Source organism: Syngnathus leptorhynchus, chromosome 4, assembly GCF_054491065.1.
Source record: "Syngnathus leptorhynchus isolate UIUO chromosome 4, UIUO_Slep, whole genome shotgun sequence".
In the NCBI taxonomy this organism is placed as follows: Eukaryota; Metazoa; Chordata; class Actinopteri; order Syngnathiformes; family Syngnathidae; genus Syngnathus; species Syngnathus leptorhynchus.
The window spans coordinates 18,275,465-18,297,903 of NC_141198.1; the positions used below are offsets into that span (position 1 = coordinate 18,275,465).

A 22,439-nucleotide genomic window follows, 5' to 3' on the forward strand; every position below is an offset into this window, starting at 1 on the left:
CCATTTATTTTCATAATTATGTTTTCAAGGAAAAGGGCAGAAGTTGTCTTCCAATTCTGGAGATGGCCCACCAAGCATTAACATGAGCAATGTTTTTGAATTCTTCACCGTAGCCCACAGCACCACACGTGTTGGCTGTCATGAGATAAATAAGAGTGCATTTCTCAACAGCGCCGCTCCGCATGCCCAAATAGGTCGATTCCCTTCCATCTGAGTTTCACTGCGGAGATGGATTTGATTTTTATGTGATGCACTAGATGCACTTTTATCACACCTCTGAAACAATCATCCGTTGCATGGAATAAACCCTGATGCCCAAATTGCAAGTCTGATTACAGTTTTCCGCATTTGGCTTATCGTCAACCAGAGTGACAAGAACAAAAGGAAAATGGAGGAACTACGCTAATCACCACAAATAATATACTGTACAATAAAAGCATTATTAGCTTTGTAAAGACAGGTCTCATAATGCTAAATCTCGTCTATTATATCTTATGTAATATAATATAGTAATAATTAATATAATATGATGTTATATGATATGATAATCTTATTCTTCATCTTATTCTTACATACCTTATTCTGTATTCATGTGATTCGGGTCGGAGCCGTTTGACATTTGACAATAACAAGGACATGACGTTTGGGGACATTGCCTCGAGTGACCCAAAAAAAGGCCAGACTATAAACCGCAGGTGTTTTAAATGATTTCTATTACCTGTATTAACAAAACAAATCCTTTTACAATATTATAAAAATCAAGGAAAATCCATAGATAAGACGTACCGGACTATAAGAAGCTTGAGGCAAAAGGTAGCGGCTTATAGTCCGAAAATAACGGTCGTTCCTATTTGATGGGTACTTTTTGGGGAGGAAATTCTTCACCCGTGTCAATCAACTGATCTCCATTAAAAAAAATCACTCTGTCTGACTGTTAATCTTTCAAGCTCAAGAATAAAGCGCTATGTTTTTCTATCCCTGCCAATCTGTTAAAACTACTTTTTATACACACATAAATCAGATAAATGTCCCCACAAAACAGATGAATACAAGTCCCACGTGTCCTAAAGTGGTTGAGGAAACATATGGGACCCCTCAGAAATAAGTGGTACCAAATGTTGATGCAACAATGGGTCAGTGTGCTGCAAATGACCTACAGTGAAGGCATTAGCTTCAACTAGTATGCAACTCAAACTCAGTATGCATGCCGCGTCTGCATAAAGACATCAGAGCTCGTTACAGCGACAGTAGAGGAAGGTCGGGGAAAAAAAAACGAGATTAGTGTGAAACCCCGGATTTTTACCCCCGGGGCTTATATTTGCCCGCTTCAACCAATTGATTTAACACACTGGCCCTGTTTAACTTGAACAACACAGTGGGGACTCTGCAATGAGCTCTTTTAACTACCAACTTTCTTTGATTTGTGGTTATCGTGCCTTATTACTCACCACGCACGTACGTATCGGAATACTACTGACAGAATTGGATGGAAAAGGCCCACTTAGAAAGTTTTTAGTTTTGGGTTGTCACCCCCATCCACTCTGAGTGACGAATCGACTCCAGGGGAGGGGAATATTCATATTGTTTCTTCAAACATAGCCCAACGGAGATATCAGCGTGAGGTAATTTCATCCTATAGTCGCCTCAACGGACAGTTTGCTTTGCTGCAAGCATGTGCTTTCATGCACAAAGCCGATGAAAGATTGTTCATGGGAACGCTGTGAGAGTAAACCGCACCTCGGCCCAATATGCGTATTTGTGTGCATTTGCGTCAAAGCGTGACGCTCGCACATGCACGTGTGATGCTGTCCGCAAGCTTCGATGTCATTCGGTCTACCCAGCGTCCTTTTGCTACTTGCCGCGCTTTACCAGTCATGTTCTCAGATCCCTCATGTGGAAACGATTGTCATGATTTTGTCGCAAACCCCAGGGAAAAACCAAACGGGCTCGTGGTAGATGCTCGTTTAAATTGCCAATCTGGCACTAAGGACGAAACATGGACACTGATGGTTCAGGGACAGAAGAGCCGGTATTTTGGTTCTAGTATCTCCATAAAAAGGACTCGGGTATTTTCCAAGTCCACAAAGCACGTTGACTGATTGGCCAGATTTTCAGAATTTCGAAAATACGCCTTATCGAAATACTTGAAGTCAATCATAGGTATGGTGCCCCAAAAAAAAAAAAGGCATATTTTTCAAATTGGATTTAAAAGCATTCATACTTGGGGCTGACTTCACTTCTGTTGGCATATTAAGCACAACTTCTAAATGCTGATGTTTGTTTTCACTTCTGGCCTCTACTAATTGAGCCAAAGAGCTGTTCCATTGTTTCTACGGCCAGAAGGAACGCCACGCGGCTCCTCCTGAATCTGAGATCAGACTTCCTGAGAATAGTATGATTCCCCTTTTTCACATAATTCCTTTTAAAGTAGACAGCCTGATCCAAACGAGTTGTTGTATTTTCTCCTTCACAGTTCCTGGTTATTTATGCGACTGGCAACGGACGAGACTTTTACGATGAGCAGGAGAGAGGACGGGTTGAGGAGTTTGGACGGGAAAGGATAGCATTAGCGGGGATAACGTTACACAATGGACTTGTATAACAACAGAGCTCCCAGAATGCATGTGTTTAATTGCAGCATTGAAATGAACTGGCTTGGATTTGACTGCTGAACTTTAGGATCATAACTTCGGGAAAGTTAAGTGCCTATATGCGAGTGGCTAGTGAAAATACAGTAGACTGTTTTATCCGGTGCTTTGAGAATTCCGACATGTGCTTCCTTAGGCCTGAAAAACAGCAACAGCTGTGTGTTGTACCACAACGCCGTCACCTTGTTTGAGATCTGCGGGTGAACTTCCTGCTTGTGCGTTAGAATGCTCTTTAGGGTGGTCTTTAAATGCTACCCCCCTGAGGAACCTCTATTTGCATTTGTTTGTATAAGATGAAAACAACCTAGAGTGAGATTCATCTTGTCTGGGAAGTGGACATCGGGGGTGACTGGGTGGGCCTTGTGACTCCCACGGTTCAATACAATATTGAAAACGTGTAGTTTTTGTATTATTTAACATTGGGGGTCTCATTGACATTTGACCGTCATGTTGTTATTCGAAGGAGATTATTAAAGCTGTCATTGAGTCATTCTTTCGACACCGTTATTTATTATTGTGGTTGTAAAGTGCAGTAATTGGGGGTGTGCTGCGGCTGCGGACGATAATGCCGTCATCTTAAGTGTCGAAATATGAAAAAGATTATTTGCAACCAAGTGTCACAAAAATAACCATATTGTTGAATTCGGCTTTGAAATGTATACTCTCGCCCGTTATTGTTTATATGATATAGAATCGATAATATCTATATCATATATACCTTAATAGGATACTCATATTATATATTTATATCATTATAAATAAACACATTGTAAATGATAGATTTATATAATACCAATGTATGTATACTATTATATCATTTGATGATGTATATTTTCACTCATCATCACACTTTTAAGTGTGGTGATGAGTGACAAGTGAAACAGAACATCCTATCCCTCCGATATATCTCATTTTGCCCCTGATTCAATGTCAGCTGCATCACCCCGCCCGCCCGCCGGCCCGCCCGCCGGCCCGCCGGCCCGCCCGCCCCAATGAATAGGCATTCAAGCCATTTACAAGCCTTACTTCATTTGATTATTTCCTGCCAAACGCGGCTCTCGCAGCATGATTGAAAAGAAGAAAAGGTTCGAACTAATCCATTCCACTCTCATTTTCTCTCGCTTTCACACCGCCGCCGATCACACAAAGGATCCTCTGTGAGAGGAGACTCGGCGTGCCAGTCAACGGAGAAGTTGGGGGGTGCGCAGTTGTTTGCATGGCAGCCTGCTTTAGGGTTAAAGTCAACATTGTGTCCGGGCTCATTCCGGGTATACGTGACCGGTCAGCGCATACCAGTCTGGGCCCCGCCCACCTATGACCTTTGTTGTTGTTGTTATTTGGAGAAATGCTGAAAAGGAATATTTACGACTATTTGTCTTGTACGCTGGCCAACCGCAAAACCGAGTCCACTCGCAAAATTTAATGACGCTCACAATAGAAGGACTGTTTTAGAAAATTGCTCAATTTTAAATTAGCGTGCCTAAAAGCTATTGATTTAAAGATCTCGCTTATTTGATGGAAATTTGCTGTGATGAAGAGATTTGCGTGATTTTGATTTCTTTGTTTAACAATATGAGAAAAGCAGCTCACACAAGACAATAAACAGCGCTAGGCAGTATGATTAGATTGTATACTTAGGCACACAGCATGTATTTTGGAAACATACTCTGGAATAATAACACAAAAAAAGAGAACTACTGTCTACATTATCTCGTTGATCAATTACATGATGGATTCATTTCCCTCCATAAGCCCTGCTGGGTAAGTGTGAATTCTATCGTGAATTTAGACTCTTATAAAATACCATATTGATATTTCGACCTCGCTACTGGCTTTCATTCGGCTGATTACGAACAAGTTGCCTTTGTTTGTGTTGTCTTTTCAAAGTAATGTTTTGCGATGAATCATTGCATGAAATGTCCTAATTGAAAAGTAAAAGCATGTGACGCTCGCTCTTGATTATGCCGTAGTTCAAGTTGGGCCGGCGTCTGCTTGCAATCAGCAAATGCATGTTGAGAGCCCACTTTGTTTGGAGTTGGACGCGCTTCTCGGTGACCCCCCCCCCCCCACGCAACAACGCTTCATTCATCGGCCGTCATGATTCTCTTTGGTTTGTTTCTAATAAACTGTAAACATTTCGTCAAGCTCTTTGACATTTTGTTGTTTGCAATTTCAAATGAGCCACCCCACCCGTGTTCTTGGCTGCTTCTTTGGTCCAAACTCTGAATTTTGACTTTGAACACACACTTAAATAAAAAGCACATGCCCTCAAATGGTGGCATTGTTAAGGATCCCGAGTTTTTTTTTCCATTAAATCGGTGTGAAATCCGCCCAAAACCGCATCACAGAGATCTTCGGTGACATTTAACGCTGGAGCCTTCTTTGATACTCTTTCGGCAACTCCAACCAACCAAGAATATTTATGTACGTCATAAACTGGGTGATAATGACTTTGCAGCAGTAAAAGAGAAAAAAACATTCAACGGGATTTAGATTGAATACATTAGATATCGCTTTTTCAAGGTAGTAGACAGTACTTGGCAGAAACAGAAAGAAAACGCTTTTCTTTGAGATAGCGGCGAGAACAAGGCTAGAAGTGCTCAAGGGCGCACCAAAAAAACTACGCAGAACAGTTTCTGGTAAAAAAATAAAAAATTCGCACTCATTACACAATGCAACCATAAAGTCACTGTGGTCAATGAAAGCTTTTTGATTTGGAATGTTTTTGGTTCTCCTTTTGCCTGCTGGTTGAAAACACATCCATTCGCGTTTTCCATTATTCTAGCAAATCATTTGACAGATTTCACTCAAATGCTCTGTCATTATGGTCATCATTAAACACAAACATTTCTATCATAGTCAATTGAAAACAGTGAGTGGTTATTGTTGTCAATTATTGTTACTACGACTACCAAAGCGACAACATTTGCCTAATTTCCTCAGTGCTTGCCAAACCACTATCACCACTGTGGAAAGTGCTACACATGGGCGTATCCGAAACGCCCATATGTATCATACGCGTGGAAAAAAAAAAAAAGTCTGTATACGGCGTACTAGAGTAACGATCTGTATATGTTCCATGGGAATCTCCACGTATGACTCATTCTTATGGCACCCCGGACTCCATTACGGGTCCAATGAATCAACTTCCAGTAATACAAAGTACCTCAATATGTTTTTTGAAACGATACCTCTTCTGTAGTCAATTTGGCATGACTCAGATTTACTTTTTGAGTCACGCTTTAATAGTCGGCGTTTTTTTAAATCTGTGTTAGCGTTCCATTCTTTAAATCGGTCTAGCGCATGTTTTACGATGGATTTGAGGTAAATGTCGACTATTAATCCTCCAAATTATGAGCTGATGTTGTCAGCAAGATTTAGGACTGATGTGAGTCATATCGCAGGGAAATTCTTATGGCTTCGTGTATCCTGAATTCCAGGACTCTTCTTATATTTCATTGACTCCACAAGAAGACAGCTGACAGTTATTCCACTTTCCAAACAGCAGGCATCCATCCGACGTTGAATAAAACGCCATTGACGACGTGAGGCCATATCGTGAGCTGAATTCACAGGTGTAATATTTTCAGAAACGCTCTCCCATTTTTCTGCAGCTGTTGCTGACACACCCACGGGTGAGAACTCGGCAATCTAGAGACGAGTCAACGAGCCGGCAGGGAGACCAGAGCGGCCAGCTATGTCCGCTTCTGACATGCGCTTATAGAAATACTCGCCCTATTTTCTCATGACGTAACACTTTTCAAGTGTCATGTACAACACATAGTGGCCAATATGACGATCCTTTTCTTTTTAGGTCAAACAATTTTCACTATCTACTACACTTTGTTGAGTGAATCCATGAAATAAAATCATCTGGATTCAGATATTCTTTGAAGTAGACAATAAATAAAGGAGTCTTGATCCATAGACGACTTAAAACGTATTAAAATGTTGTAAATGGAAAGCATTTTCTTCCAGTGTAGTAAGTAGGCCATGAAAACCAGTACCGAGTGTCAGCTGGGATAGACTCCAGCTCACCCGCACCGCTAATTGGGATACTAAGTGGTATAGAAAATGGATGCTTAAATGGATGCTTTTGTGCTACTGTTCAATCCATCCACCGTACCCAATCTTCAGAATGACCCGAGGAACTTCAATGAGACCACCAACATGCAATGAGTCATCCTTCCACATCCATACATTCTGCCTCTCCCAGTTCTTCCAACACGTAGGAAAACACAGACCAGCTGTGCGAAGCCAACGCTGGCTCGCTCGACTTTTTTTTTTTTTTTTAACCCAGTCAGCACATTTGCTTTCTTATTCCACGCACGCCCTTCGGCCCTTTCTCTCTGCCTTGTTAGCAGCAAACAATGCACTATCCTCTATTCATCTTCAGAAAAGCAGATGAAAATAATAACAAACACATGCTGTTATAAATCTGGCAAGCGCTTCGTAGCTCGGACTCGCGTCGCTTCCAGCATCACCGTTGAAACTTGACGTAAGCGGCTCCCGCGGGACCGCCGTTGTCCCTGTTCCCCGGTGCTCCGAAGGTCGAGAGAGCTGCTTGTTGTTAAGCAGCAACTTTACAAGCCAGCACAAACCTGGAACCTGAATCACCCGATAGCCAGCTGTGAATGTGCTCACGGCCTTGAGATTTGGCTCCGGTGCAGTGGAGCTATGAAAGACCCTTTGGGTGGAGCTCCAAGTTCGAGACATCCGCTATAGATCAAAACCATCCAGTACATTTTGTCCCGTTAAATGTGCACACAAATGTCGAAAAAGGCTTTTTCCACCCGCTTTGAGTTGAAACAAAGATACGGATTATTTGCGGATTCTCCTCACCCTCTCGTCTTAGCTTCTATTAAACTCGCAAAAATAGCGTGAAAACTAAAAGCGGACACCGCGTGGAGAGTCTCGTCTGTCAGCTTACGTAACATAACATTTCTTTGTTTTCTTATCATCATGTATTGAGGAGGTCGGTCCTGGTTTCGCAGTGAACCGCGAGAATATAAAGATTCCTACACATTCATTCCAACTAACAGTTTACATCGAGCCGTCGACGTGTAGTTTCGAATAACATGAGAAGCAATTTACGATTACTGGATTCAATGGTAATGCGAATAGATGGCGGTAGTTGCGCTTCCAGTAAAAATAATGGAAGATGCTGATTTATGTAGAGATGTTTCCCCATGGTTGTAGCCATGTTCCCGTCAGGGTTTGAATGAGGTGGGCCTTATGTAACCTTTTTCTGAAGTGCACGTACCGTTGTTGGCTGTTCCTTGTGTGGCTCCGCAGCTCCAAATGCGTCGACTTACAAAATCTGATGAGTGATTTGTCAGCCTTGTACATTTTTCACATCCTGGTTTCCTTGATGACTCAGCACTTATGGCGATCCATCAGCTTGTCCGTGGGTCCTGCTGAAGCAACGAAAACGTTTATTTATTTATTTATTTATTTATTTTCGTCTCAATCGGTATAGGTTCAGGGGAAGGCAAGTACGGTCCTAGAGATCCGCTTCTCCCGCCTGTTTTAGAAGTTTCCCTTCTTCACAAACATGATTCAAATGATCAGGGTGGTTATCGAGATTCCACAGAGCTTGCTGATCAGGTGATCATTTGAATCAGAGGGAGACCTGGAAAACAGCCAGGACCGGATGTGTTGCTGACTTAGCAACTTTTCGGACCCCTTTCTTCCAAAGACAAGGTCATTGTTAAGTTTTCGAATGATCACTGTCCTTGCGTGTAGTGTTTCTTTGCGGTGTTGGAACTGTTGAATATACACTGAAGGCCCACCTCGCAGTCATCTCAGCGGGCTTTGAAAGCCTGACAGATAGACAAGGAAGCCAGAGATGGCGACAGATAGCGCTTTAGCTTACGTATCACAGCTGTGCTAACTCAAGTAGACTGTATCAAATGACTTATTTGTTCAATTGGACTGGAAAGCTTGCTGAGAGAAGCGTTTGCACCATTTGCCATTTTTTACAGACAAACTGGCTGGCTGGGAAAACATTAAGTGGAGTCACGCAACCGTTGCGAGACGCCGCTCGCAAATCCATGGCGGGAATAAATATCGAGCAAATTCATTGCATGACATTTCCCATATGACTACGATTTTTACTCATGAGGAAAGATAATTGGAGTGTAATCACAAAACAACTTTTTAGACAAAGTACCACATAAAAGAATACTTACAAACACCAAAAAAATAGGAGGTCCACATGTTCATTACAAATGAGACTAAAAAGCTGAAAACAACTGAGAACTCAACCCATCTCAGACTTGAACATGTGAGCGACCATCATTAGCCTCTAATGAGTGTAATTTACTTTTAAATCAATTTGATTCAAATTGTTTCTAAACCTGAATCACTGTTGTGATTGCATGAATCCTCATGGCTCACACAATCAAATACATTGTCTACGTGCTGGCTGTTGAGAACACGTCAAGCCAAGTCTTCCATTCAGCCAAGATGGAGGAGGGGGGATGAGGGGGCTCCAGAAAATGTGCCAAAGAGCCTCAATAGAGCCACGCATGATGATGGTAAGGGGGAGTGGTCTCCACCGTACAAGGCTTCAATAAAAGCCACTTGTGTGGACCTCTGAGGAGCCCAAACTTTCCAGTAGCATCAAAGGCATCTATCTGCTGCACTAAAAGGAAGAGGCTCCTAAAATTATTTCCCAAAAAAAAAAAAAAAAGCAGAATAGAGATTTTTTTTTTTTTAAATCCATATTAGCACTGAAGAGGGTCTTTTGTGTGGAAAAAAAAAAAAAAAAGAGACAAAATGACAAGTCTACTTTGCATCACGATATTCTCCTTGACCCTGGCTGGCAGCGTGTACAGTTTGCCGACATACTCAGGTAAGATTCCAATTTTTATGGTGTGTAAAATGATGATGTCATTTGATATCGTAAATGAATGAGCCATGTAATGAGCAAAGTACTTCCGCACTGCACGAGGGTCATTGGAGCAAAGGTTTCTGGGGTAGTAACACGCAGACACGGCTCATTGACTTTCTGCCAGGGATAAAATCTCGCTTGTTGCCAGCACGCCCCAAGTCAGACGGAAGCACGCAACTAAGTTGCTCTGTGAAAATGTCGGATGGGGACCAATATGTTTGGTAGGGGGTTGTTAGTTTGAAAAGCATCTGGGTCATCGATAGGTCTACTCGAAAATAATGAGCTTGGTTAGATTTTTTGTTAGACACATTATAGAGGTGTATTTTAATTCCTAGTAGTACCTAAATATAAGGTTCCTTCAAGATTCAATGGAAATATAGATTGAATCTAAAAGTTAAATACAACAAAGGGCGTCTGCAAAACAATATATGAATGTAGCGGATTTATGCAATGAACTTTCAGCATCCCCAGCTTGCTGACTCAGATCTCACAGGTTGGATAGCCGGCCAATTTTGTGCTATTCAGAGTTGTCTGAGGGAGTGACAACGCTGGGAAGAATGAAGCTTTTTTTTTTTTTTTTCCCCCCCCCCTGTTCAAATGTTAGAACGGTCCCCACAATGACCAGTGCTGTGTGTGCATAGTGGGGACCTTGGGGGCGGGGCAATGTGAAAGCATTTGCACAGCTGAGACTATGCTTAATAGTATTAAGCGGTATTAAGTTAATACCACAAGAAATCTCCAGTAGTCTCCTAATTATATTATTTTCATTCATCTTTTTATTTTTATTTCAACTTCAATAGAATTGATATTTGTTCATTTAAAAGTAGTATTTGGGTTTATTTATTATTTGATTTGGGGTGGGGACTTCATATGAGTCCCTCCTGTCTGTTAGCACTGATGCAAGAGCATCCAGTACAGTGCAGGTCGAATTTTGGAGGGCTTGTGAACGGCGCTCACAAGATGTCTGTCGTCTGTGTCTGACTTAGTGATTCACTCCCACACTCAAAGCAAGCGACGGGGGCCGAGTTAAGATTAACGAGCCGTCTCCAAAAGGTATAGAACCGCAAACTGAACAGCGAGCGGCCCAACGACTCTTTGCCTGTGAGGTAATAGTCTCGGAGTCCCGCTGCGGTCGCTGCTCGTTGGTTGTGTTGGCTGCCTTGGAAATGGATCCGATCCAAATCCGGGACTGAAGTAGGATTTCGGTTAGCAGATCAGATGCAGCCGCATTTACTGAGTGAATTATGAGGAGGTCCATTTAATGACAGGGTGTAGGGGATTACTTCCACACCACTTTCTATATTTGTGCTCATTATTCAGTACAGAGAGCGTGTACGCTTTCGTAATTAGTGAGGAGGTTTCCACGCGCAATGTCCGGCCCAGCTCGGCTTGTTAATTATTCCGCCATATTGACACAAACAGGCCAGCGCCAAAGGAGAGAAAAGTTGCGAGTTGGAGTGTTCAAGCGTCAGATTCGGACTAAGCTCATGCTTGTAAGCTAAAGTTGTTTCCTGCATCACAATGAAGCACATGGTTCCAATCATGTTCTAATACAACCTTTTATCGTGCTGTGTGAGTATTGGTTGCAGCTGCTGAAGATGATTTTTTTCCCCTCGTTCACACGTAATGTACTTTTATTCACAGATGTGTTTTTCCAAAGTGTCATTAAGTTGGAATTGTTTGACATTTCTTAATAATTCATTCAAGCAATATCTTGCCGCTGTTTACGAGCAAAATGGTCAATCCAACAAATTCAACCTATGAATCTATATTGGTAATTCTATTTGAAGTGATTTGGGAAAATATATCAGTGTCACACTTTTTTTTTTTCTTCCCTCGTTGATATTTTACATTGAAAGCGTGTTCAATTAAAAACCAATTCAGAACAAGCACTGAATTTTATCTACATCTTTATTGACTAAATAATAGAAGAAATTGAGATTGAGAAATTCTCCGGGCTAACGTGTGAACGACAATCACATCTGGCGAGTCGATCTTGAGTGACGCGACAGCCTTCCGTTCCAGGAATTTTCAAAAGCCGGTCGGTCGATGGGAATCCCTCGGGTTTTAAGCACACCTCATGAAACGGGTACTCATGGAGAGCATTTATGACACCTGGAAAAGTCTTCAGTCATTCCTGGCAGCACAGACCCAAAACCTCAAAGATGCAAAGGATGTTTCCTATATAGTAACCTACTTGGCATGTTAAGCAGTCAAGTCACAGTTTTATGAAACATGTTCTGGTTTAATTTGAGCCAGACTGAGTGTGGGAGCGGTCCGTGTGCATGACAGCTCAATATTAACAACGTAACAGGCGTTCAACAATATCCACATATGTCGACTTTGCAGCCACAATCAATCATTTGAAGTGTTAAGTGCATTAGAGCAGATTATCTCCAAATGGGTTCAAGCATACACGCGACTCCATTTATTTCTTCTCTGAAAAAGTCCAGATATATCTTCTGAGTGGCAGAATGCGACTGATACTCATTTCAAGTTGACACACCACAGAAAAATGGTGTTAACCACTCTGCCAAATTTAAATGATTAAAAAAAAAAAAAACATGCAAAATACGCTGAAATCTCTGAAGCCACACATCAGAGTCTTGAAGAGTCAATGTGCATTACAGCAGATCATTCATAAACGGGTTCAAGGATACTCGTGGTGCCAAGAGGAAATATTAAGCGCAAGATCAAGTATTCCAAGTAAATCTTCAGCTCAATCATGTCCTTCACAACTTGTTATTGAAATCTAAGACTCGCCCTTTCAGGCCGGCTCACTGCAGTTTCTGACTCCAATTACTCGACAGGCTATACCTGCGGAGCCAGGGGTCAAGAGGTTGTGTACATTTGTCCATCTGGGGGCTATTATTGCCTAGAGAGAGAGGGGGGGGGGGCGTCTTGGCTGCTCCAGCCTCACTTACCCAAGCCCTGTGAGGTCTCAAAATGGTGATTACAGAGGTTGTGGGAACCCACGGCGCAAAATTAATTAGCTAGCATTTTGCGGGTGTGCCGCTTGTAGCGCAAGGCGACGGGCATTAAGTTAGCTTGAGTGTTTTTTGTTCGTCATCAGCTGTTTTAAACGAAACATTTCTAACGACATTCAATCCTTCTGTGTTCCTTTCTAGTTAAGATGTCCGCCGATCTCGGAGGCAACGTTACTTTGCCGTGTCGTATGCCGGAAGAAAGCTCCAGCTTCTTTAGCCTCGGTATCCGAGTGAAATGGACCAAGCTGGCAGAGGACGAGGCTCTGAATGAAGACGTGTTGCTTTCCATGGGCTTCCACAAGAAAACATACGGGAGCTTCGAAGATCGCGTCTACCTGCGGGAGTTGGATAATGACGACGCTTCCTTGGTGATAACGGACGTTTCCGTGGATGACGCCGGAACGTACCGTTGCGAGATCATCAACGGGTTTGCCGATACCATGCAAGACATTGATTTGGAAGTGAAAAGTGACATGGCTGATGGTAAATGATTTGGATCTCGGTCTGTCTTTTGACACATATAGGTCGTGATAAAAGTAGCGAGTCACTGTTCAGGGTCGCAGGGAGCTGGAGACTTGTCCCAGCTGAATTTGACAGACAAGCATTCAGTGTCACATCCACAGCGTCACTGAAAACCTTCAGTGACTGACTCTGGAACCTAAACTAAAGTGACTTTCAGATTTTTCCTGTCAGGTGTTGCCAGAGCAAGTCAGAAGAAAATCATGACAGCCGATCTTTGTTGTGACAACGGGAGTTATGTTTTACCGAGAGAAATGTTTGACATTGTGTATATAATAGTTTGAATGGTATCGCTTCTGCCGCAGGTGTGGTGTTCCCCTACTTTACGCCCCTCGGCCGCTACAGCTTTAATTTCGACGAGGCTGTGGAGGCTTGTTTGGATCAGGACGCGGTGGTCGCCACCTTCGATCATCTTTTCGAAGCCTGGAAGGCCGGCCTGGACTGGTGCAACGCTGGCTGGCTGGCTGATGGTACCGTGCAATATCCCATAACAAAGCCAAGAGAGCCATGTGGCGGTGCCAACAACGGACCCGGCCTCAGAAACTACGGCAGGCGGGACAAATACATGGGCCGCTTTGATGTCTTCTGCTTCGCCACGCCATTAAAGGGTAAATATTCCCTTTGTAAATCCACGTTGTTGTTATTTTTTTCAAACAATGACCTCTAACCTTGACCCTAACCCAACCATATGTGTGTTTTTTGTCATTATCCACATTACTGGTTGATTATTAGCACTAGACTATTATTAGTACATACAAATACAGTATGTACTGAAATGTACTTATGTGCAAAAGTAAAACATAAAAACACCTTTTTACTATGAATTCAATACTTGTTTTATGCGCTAAGGAGTGCATGTATCAGTTGTCAAATGTTGGGAGTACAACAAAACCAAAAATAATACTGTTCCGGTACAGAAGCCTGAAAAATCCCTGTCATAACTGAAAAGTATTCATACTTCATTACCTCTCAACACTGGTGATGGAGGAGACAGGAAAAGGTATCCAAAAAAATAAAAAGAGTAAGAGAATAAACAGAGACGAGAGCTACATCTGGTCAGCAGATTTAGCCCACACGTGGACCATAATTCATTGCTGCACTGAGTGAATTTAAGTGCCATTTTGTCTTGTCTGTATAATTTGTAGCATGACACATCCCGGGTTAAGCCAAATTTATGGCCCATTTTCCGATCCGTCTGCTCCACACAGGAGATTTCTACTGGCTGACCCAACCCGAAAGACTCAACTTCGATGAGGCCGTCCAGGCTTGCGTCGACGATGGCGCCGAGATCGCCAAGGTGGGTCACATGTTTGCCGCTTGGAAGCTGGAAGGCTACGATCGTTGCGACGCCGGCTGGTTGGCCGACGGCAGCGTCCGCTACCCCATCTTCAGACCTCGCAAGAACTGCAGCCCCACCGAAGCCGCCGTGCGCTTTGTCGGCTTTCCGGACAAGCAAGAAAGGCTCTACGGTGTCTACTGCTTTAGGCCTGAGCCCTGAGGAGCTCGGCTGAAGCCGTGACCACCAAAGAGTCTCATCAACCGCAACTCCAAAAAGGACATCATCTTGAGTCAAATGAACATTAGTACATCAAGAAACCGTGGTTATCATTATCATATCATACGCAATGATTGGAAAAAAAAAAAATATATATATATGCATCATTGATTTCTCGGCGACAAGGAGTTGGCCGTTCCTTCTCCACAAAGAAATTATGGAAGGCTTAGCGCTGCTACGATCCAAGTGCAAACATTGAAACCGTTTGGGGTTTCTTTATACAACATAATACCAGTTTGCAATATACTCAGCAAATGTCACCTTGCACAAAAAGTAAAAGTTCGACGTTGGGTGTGCAGTTTACGTGTTATATTGCATCTTCGATGCGGTTGGTCTTGTTTCATTTGTTTCAGTTGTCAAAGGAGAAGGTCAAATGAATGTACACAACTTAGACTGTGATATAAGATAAGATAAGATGAGTCATTATTACAAATAATGTTTTTGAAATCTAAGATTATCGACAAACCTGAATCGGGAGTCTCTATATTCCATATTCTCTTCCACATTTTCTTCTGGTCCACCTTCATTGTTTTATACAGGGGGGGTGGGGGAAATGGTGTCCAAATTTATTTTTACATTTCTTTCTGTCTTTTTTGTTTTGTTTTGTTTTTTACAATTCTGACTGCATTTTCCTACAAAACGATTTGAAATAAAAAAACAATATCCAATCTGTTATTTCTTTGAGTTTTTCTTCCCACCATCAACATTTGCAAACGGGCAATAAAGACCTGCCATTTTCAAAACTGCCTATTTCCCATCCTGGCATGGACCCGCTTCATTGAGAAGATTTAACAGCAATACGCTTATTTATTCTATGGCTTGTTTTAATTTGCAGCAGGGTGGCTGGGAATCCCCTCGGGTTAGACAAAAGGAACATTGGTCTGTCTCAAAGGCAGCCTGTTGCAAGGCATGGGAATGAGGTCAGCTTTAGGTTGCTACCGTCGTCAAATGCTGAAATGGCTTGGTGAAAAGCTCTATTGATGCAAAGGCTACATAACACAAGGGAAGAACGGGATTCAAAACATAAATATATTCATGGATGTTAAAAAACAAATTTAAAAAAAAGCATCACAATTTAGGCAACATACAAGAATGATGACGAGAGTAGCCGACACATTTTCCTTTTTGTGGGTCAAAATCCAAATTGATTGATTTAAAAGAGCTAAATGAAATGATCATTTGTCTTGTTGAGGCATTTTACTGATCTTATTTCAATGACATATTAGGCCCAACTTATACAATATAACGTTACACCTTAGGTGTCAAGCCAGTTACGTGTCCTCCATTATGACTGTCAACTTCTTGTAGTACAGGCTACAAATCAAATTGATGTTTTCAAATCAGAGACGAGTAAAAACTGTTCAATTATTGAAGAAATTAAATGGTATTAAAAATTTGCTAGTAATACCTCTACTTTTAAAAGTAAAGACAATTTGTAATTTTAATATTGCCATCCACAATTTGTCTTTGCGGGCCACATAAAATGATGTGGCGGGCCGCATCTGGCCCCCGGGCCATGAGTTTGACACCTATGCCTTAAATGTTTGAAGCGGTGCAAAAAGAGTCACTCTGCAGGAATCAACACTTGCTAGACTGCAATAAAAAAAAATAAAAAAAATAAAGTGAAAGGGCCTGTTTGAATGTGTGGAAGACTAAGACGTGAACGTCACCTGAGATGGCTGCAAGGTGAGATTACAGGTGGTGGAATCCCACGCCTCATGTCAACAGAGCATGTCACTTCTGCAGCAATGCCATTCTGTTGAAAAAAGCCTTGTAAATCAATTGTCGGCTTCTGGAAGCAAGCCTTTTTTAGTCCACGTTTGCTGTCATTCCAAAATGCAAAGTTTAGTTTGAGAGAATCGTGTCCGCAACTGCCAGGGAATCTCCGGAGACTCTTGCTCTACCCACAAGAAAAGCAAATCAGTGGGCAACAGTACCCCCTGCTGGTATAAGCGCAAAATTGTCTTTCAAAAACCACCTCGTGAAGCCATTTCCTCACTTTGGCTACTGAAATGAAACGTTACAAGAACAGGAGATTCATATGTTCATTTTTATTTCTTTAGTGAGTCCCAAAAAGAGAGGTGAACAGGCAGACCTCTGCTGAAGAAATGATTAAAAAAAAAAAAAAAAAAATGCAAACATCCCAAACATTCACAGTGTGGCACAAGAGAGAAAATGTTATAAATATAAAATGGATATTATGTGCACATTAAGGCCGAGACACAAAGACATTCACAGACAAAAAAAAAAAGTCATGTTTCCACAGAAAAAAAAATAAAAAAAATCCACTTGTAAATGATTACATCTTATCCATATTATATGATTCACTGCTGGTGGTAAAGATTTATCGTCATCAGTGTGATTGTGGCTGGCATTGATTTGTCAGATCAGTAACGTAGAAGCCTTTAAGTAGATGAGGAGCAGATGGGAAATAAATTATGTGCGTCTCTGCTTAGACAGGTGTTACGTTCAAGTCTTCACAAAATACATTCTCTCAGTAACAGGCAGAGTGGAGCTCAGAAGCAGCAGATAAGGGCAACCTTTTGTGGCCTATGCATTTTTGTAAACGTGTCACGGCGAGAAGCCACGCCACAAGGATGGACTTTCGCTCGGTACCTTTGAAAGCTGCCTGCGCTAACGGATGGATTCAAAAAAGGTTGAATTGAAAATAGCCAAAGCGCTCGACAGTTATATGACGTACGATTCCTCGTTACTGATACTCCCAATTATACTCTGAAATGTCAACAAAGCCTTTGTAAAAGATCAGGACAGCATTGAAAATTCATAAGCGCTATAAATTCACAAAGGTTTTGTAAGGACCACTTGCGGGCGAGTTTAAAAGCTTCAGGTGGAATTGAGTGACATGGTTGCAATTTTTTTTTTTTTTTCATCTAAAATTGTCCTTTGGTTTTCATTTCCAGTAGCTATTTTAAACAAATTCTTCACACGGGCGAGTGCAAAAGTCATCTTCTTTAAAAGGCGCTCGGCAAGATTCAATTGTCATCCTGAATGCAGGTCCTCTTAGCTTGTCTGTATTCCCTTGTGCTTGTTCTTTTTTCTTTTTTTTTTGCACGCAAATTTGTCCCATGAGCCACGTCGGTAATCACATCCTCTTGCGTTTGTGCTCCGGGTTATCTCTCCGTCCTCTGTAACGCTGATGATGGAGCGGGAAGAGCTGCTGATCGGGCCATTGCCTAAAATTGTTGACGCTGTACAGCCTCGTGTGTTGATGTGTCCTAAAGAAGCTTCTTTGATAGTTGGATGCTGCGATGGCAAATGTGAAAAGTTAGCTAGAAAGAACTACGGGTTGAACGTGAAGGACCTGTTCGCTCGACTTACGGTTCACGCAGGCGATTTTAGGAGCATCCCAATGTCCGTCGCCTTGACAACGGATGGTCGGGCGGTGCCTCTGAATGTATCCTGTGCTGCATTGGTACCTCACCAGCGCGTTGACCTCGTAGCGTTCACGTTGCCTCCCAAAGGTTCGCGCGTTCTCCACCAGGGGGGGCTGGCTGCATGCCACTGAGGAAGAAGAGGAGCAAACGAGGTGAGAAATTGGAGAACTGATCTGCTGTTGTCTGTGTGACTTTTACCTGTGCCCTTCTTGCAAGTGAAGGTGAGGTGGTAGTTGCACGGAACGTCATTCCACTGGCCGTCCTCGTGCCAGATCATCACCACGCAATCCTCTCCCGAGGTGAAGAAACTGTCAGGCTGGGTGGGCCTCCAGTTCTCGTAGTGCTGCAATTCGAGAAGCACAGGGCAAAAATCATTTTCCTTGAGCAGTGCTTCTCCTTAAAGTCCACAAGAGGGCGCCTATGCGTGAAAAAATGGGTATGAGGAGACCCAAACAAAGGCCAAGATATAAATCTCCAAAGTACCATGAAGGGTCATTCCAGAAGTGCTAAACATTTTCCCTCCTGCTCATTAACTGTAACAAAGTAACACAAAGTACATAAACATGCCCTCAAAGGTAACTTTAGTGCAAGTGATTCCTAAATATGATTGAAAATGCCAAATGCCCCGCCCACTTAATGACCACGTATAAAAAAAAACGGATGAAAGTCTTCCTTGCATTTATTAAAAAGAAAATGTGACAGCTTGATTTTAAACGACAACAAATACGCTCCGATATTTTTGATCTCTTAACACACATGCAACCATGTCACTAATGATTGAGTTCTTGAAATTATTACCAAAAAATGGTTGCTTTTTTTGAAAAATCTTTCTTGATTCATGGCAAACACTGAAGCACGTTTTGAAAAACATTCTATTCCAATGGAATTTTGAGCATGATACTCCAATTGCATATGTGGGGTCCACGTAAATGGACGTCACAGTTGAAGTGTTGCCATAACATGACATCATACAGTCTGCCTGCTTAACATTACAAATGTGCTGCTCATTTACACAACATACACACAGCTGGAGCGCTGCGGGGTATCCCACGTGCAATGGATGCGACCTGCAGTCTTTCGGCGCATTGTGACTTCAAACGACCTCTTCAAAGATGAGACCCAACCCCGCCTTAGCCCCCGTCCTCACACACCCCAACCCCCGACCCCTACAACAAGTCTCGTCCCTGGGCCGTGCTCCTCTATCATTAGGCTTTCCAAACACAGCCACTTCCTGCTCGCCTCGCAGCGAAGGTAACAAATGTCATCGACTGCACAACTGTGCACAGCAGGTCGCTAGCTTCTTCAAAATAATCAAACAAACTCTGATCAGCCACACAAGTTTACGACAAACAAAACCTTTCGGATTGGAATTAGTAGAAGAGCCACAGCCACACTGAAAATCATTTTGACAAATCTGAAAAATACAAGGAAAAAAAAGACATTCAGGATTTTTCTCCCTATATTTATGTGGCATTAATATTATATACTATACTACACTATTATATACTATACTATATACTATATATGACTAGCTTACCATAATATTTGCCCTACTTTTAGAAATCAAGGCTCCAACACAATTTTGATGAACACGATCGTCAAGAAAAAGTGTCAACAAGCCGAGTATGTTTTCAGCAAACGTGATTCCATCGGATGACCACCCATGCGGACCCCCCATCTTGCTTTGTCCATTTCTCTGTCTTTCTGCAGACGGGCACAGGTGTTGTCCATCTGTGTTGTCTTCCTGCCTGGTGGCCCTTCCTTCCACCAGCCAGCGGCTGCCTGCTCCGGGAGGCCTCCAGGGGTTGCGAGGGGGACACTAAACCATACCTGTCGACGCCTACCGGACTGCACTCCGAAAAGTGTCACCCTTATTAGCTGTCTCATTTAGTCTTAAGATGTACCAGAAATGTACTTTCACAAATCTTCTGACTTAGTTACTTCCCATCAACTCGTGCTATCCCGAATGCCTTCTTCGTTCCCAGTTCATGAGAAAATCAACAGTGCCCTCTAATAAAGGATGTTCCTCTCGACACGAGTGCATCTGTCATTGACGTGACGTCCAAATATTTAGACTGTCGCTCTGCCATGTTTGTTGAGGGGGCGAAAAGAAGTGCGTGAGAGTGCAACCTATCTTACCGTGGGGCTCCCATCAGTCCAGCGGAAGTCACTATCAAACATTTTATCGTTCAGGCCGATCCACTGGTAATCCTGGCCGAGACCTACCGACCGGAACGGATAGCGGACGAGATATTAGGAACCGTTTATAAACAAAACCAAATTCACCATTTCCAAATTGCTATATAGTGTGCTTCTCAGACTTACGGTTGATAAATTGTTGCTCCTGGTGGGAATGGATGCTGGTCAGGTGAGCCCCTTGCATGCGGCACTCTCTCTCTGCTGTATCCCAGTTTCTTCTGCTTGGGAAATACTTGTAGCACTGGCCCTGAAACTTGTGCCAGCCATATTCGCACGCCTCCGTGTCTGTGAGCAAAGATAGCGAAAGGAATTGAGGACGACGAGGTATCTCTGGTTAGCCCTTCTAATCGAGATGATAGCTGAATAGTAAACAAAATGTCAGGTCCAAATGTTATATGAGCAAAGTATTTGTCCATTTTAGTCTTGTTCATTTTTAATCACACCGATGGTGATTCTTCCGTCAAAATATTATCAACAAAAGCCACTCTGTTAGTTTAAGTCCTTTCATTTCAGTGCAATTAAAGACCAATACAAAAGCAAATACCTCTCTTGGCCGCTGTTTGAGCAAGCACTTCTAAAACAGCAGCTGCGTAGTGTACACAATCTGAGGGTAATTCACTGATGAGTGATCGCTTGCAAAACAAAAGGCGGAGAATAAACACTCCAAAAGTGCCTATCCCCCCCCCCCCCCCCCAAAAAAAAAAACCCCACTCGACTCAGAATGAAATAATAAAAAATCCTTTTTTTGGACTGCGAGAGCTAAAAAAAACAAAAAAAATAGATACGTACATAACATTATTTTGTGCTCTGAACTAGACCAGGATACTTGAAACTTGATTGAACATACACAAACTAATAAAGACACATACGATGTTTTTCCCCCAGAATACCTTGGGAATAAAATAAATTCTCCAAAAACTTACCCTCCTCACAAAATCGCCCAGAATAGCTCGGGAGGCAAAGACACGTGAAGCAAGCCAGCCCATCAACGCATGTCCCTCCATTGCGGCAAGGGTTGGACTGACATTCATCAATGTCTAAAAAAACAGATGTACTATTTACAAACCACAGTACTCTTCAAATTTGCTTTTCACACTTTTTTCCTACCTATTTCACAGTGATCGCCGCCGTAACCCGGTGCACAGCTACATGCTAGCACGCTGCCGCTCATTTGGCAAGAACCTCCATTCTGACAAATGTTTTCACCACAAGAGTCAATTCCTGCAAAAAAAGAAATGACATTTGTTCAATAAAGGGTTGCTTCATTTATTGAATATTTTTTCAAACATTAAGAAACCTACCGGAGATTTCAACAGGCTCTCCTACAATGGTGTGCCCCAGGTTACGGTCTGGAACCAAAGTTGTGTCCTTTCCTATGTCACTGTTTAGTTTGTCAGCTGGTTGGGTGGGGTCCACTGAAAGCAGACTCTGGTTTTGAGCTTCAGCTGATGTCAACGTTCGATCCGATGGGTGGATTGTAGATTCAACACTATAAACTTTGCTTGACTCCACCGTTGATGCAGTAGTGGTAGCATCAAGCTTCAAGACGGTGTGGATTTCATTTGATCCTGAATTTGTGTACATTGTTATATCTGTTGGATTTATATTTTGATTGTCTTCCGGAATGCTTTCCACCATGTTGGGATTTGATTCCTCGTATTCAGGGGTCTCATCTTTGTAAACGATATCAACTGGGGCTTGGGTTACTCGGACATCTGTTTCAGGAGTTGGTTTGGTCATAGCACCACCTGAAAGGTGTTCATCTGTCATTTTTCCGGACACGGGAATGGTGACTGAAGTTGGTGATACATCTGCAGAGGAGTAATCCGAGTAAGGACGATGGGTGATAGCAACTGCTTGCTCCAGTGATTCTTGGGGGGTTGTTGGGTTTTGTTGGGGAGGAAAGGTTGTGACATAGTGTGCCAAAATACTTTCCTGTGAAGGTATTGATCCAAAAGGGACTTCTGAAATGTGTTCTACTGCTTTTGTTGTAGCCACTCCTTGTTGGTTGGTATGTGTTATATCAATGGATTCTAGTGTGCTTGTTATGTCAGTGTATTGGGTAGTAGTAGAAATTCCGGGCATACCGGGTGACGGGGTTGAATACATCTGTGTCATGGGGATCTTAGTAGATGTAAAACCAGATGTTTCTTCATATAAAAATGGCCCTGTTGGACTAGCCAAGTCTGCATTGTAGACACTCGGTATGCTGACCCCAGAACTATCTTCTTCTGTTGATGT

The 22,439-nt window shown here is 42.5% G+C and overlaps 2 protein-coding genes and 1 long non-coding RNA gene across 7 annotated transcripts in view; 1 reads left to right on the plus strand and 2 right to left on the minus strand.

Annotated features, from left to right (window-relative positions):
- The window catches only part of LOC147058604 (uncharacterized), a 113,392-nt gene extending 96,895 nt beyond the window's left edge, over window positions 1–16,497 (minus strand). Inside the window, exons 1-2 of the long non-coding RNA XR_015065907.1 lie at window positions 16,275–16,497; window positions 7,912–8,062 (exon numbers count right to left, since the gene is read on the minus strand). This is a non-coding gene — a long non-coding RNA (uncharacterized LOC147058604). The remainder of the gene's footprint in view (window positions 1–7,911; window positions 8,063–16,274) is intronic.
- Window positions 9,303–15,229, plus strand: LOC147058606 (hyaluronan and proteoglycan link protein 1-like). Of its 5 annotated transcripts, none has more exons than XM_085910491.1 (4): window positions 9,303–9,504; window positions 12,672–13,013; window positions 13,355–13,657; window positions 14,258–15,229. In XM_085910491.1, the coding sequence occupies exons 1-4, from the start codon at window positions 9,429–9,431 to the stop codon at window positions 14,545–14,547; spliced, it is 1,011 nt and encodes a 336-aa protein (XP_085766617.1). In that variant the 5' UTR covers window positions 9,303–9,428; the 3' UTR covers window positions 14,548–15,229. The 5 variants fall into 5 exon arrangements, with proteins under 5 accessions (XP_085766617.1, XP_085766618.1, XP_085766620.1 ...); XM_085910492.1 differs by lacking the exon at window positions 9,303–9,504 and adding an exon at window positions 10,451–10,596; XM_085910494.1 differs by lacking the exon at window positions 9,303–9,504 and adding an exon at window positions 10,492–10,649.
- A 183-nt stretch (window positions 16,498–16,680) lies between the features above and the next one.
- On the minus strand, window positions 16,681–22,419 carry LOC147058607 (versican core protein-like). The gene is made up of 8 exons (XM_085909849.1): window positions 21,500–22,419; window positions 21,306–21,419; window positions 21,122–21,235; window positions 20,325–20,483; window positions 20,139–20,221; window positions 18,198–18,342; window positions 17,944–18,126; window positions 16,681–17,868 (listed from the first exon to the last, which is right to left on the minus strand). The coding sequence occupies exons 1-8, from the start codon at window positions 22,314–22,316 to the stop codon at window positions 17,708–17,710; spliced, it is 1,776 nt and encodes a 591-aa protein (XP_085765975.1). The 5' UTR covers window positions 22,317–22,419; the 3' UTR covers window positions 16,681–17,707.
- Between the last annotated feature and the right edge of the window lie 20 nt (window positions 22,420–22,439).

What these genes read in the sequence shown, in the direction of transcription:
- LOC147058606 (XM_085910491.1), top strand. Translation starts at nt 9,429, where the DNA reads ATGACAAGTCTACTTTGCATCACGATATTCTCCTTGACCCTGGCTGGC. An exon ending in CAGTTTGCCGACATACTCAG is followed by an intron (nt 9,505 to 12,671) that starts GTAAGATTCCAA and finishes GTTCCTTTCTAG; the next exon opens with TTAAGATGTCCGCCGATCTC. An exon ending in GAAAAGTGACATGGCTGATG is followed by an intron (nt 13,014 to 13,354) that starts GTAAATGATTTG and finishes CTTCTGCCGCAG; the next exon opens with GTGTGGTGTTCCCCTACTTT.
- LOC147058607 (XM_085909849.1), bottom strand. Translation starts at nt 22,316, where the DNA reads ATGACACAGATGTATTCAACCCCGTCACCCGGTATGCCCGGAATTTCT. An exon ending in CGGCGATCACTGTGAAATAG is followed by an intron (nt 21,236 to 21,305) that starts GTAGGAAAAAAG and finishes CTGTTTTTTTAG; the next exon opens with ACATTGATGAATGTCAGTCC. An exon ending in GGAGCAACAATTTATCAACC is followed by an intron (nt 20,222 to 20,324) that starts GTAAGTCTGAGA and finishes TCCGGTCGGTAG; the next exon opens with GTCTCGGCCAGGATTACCAG.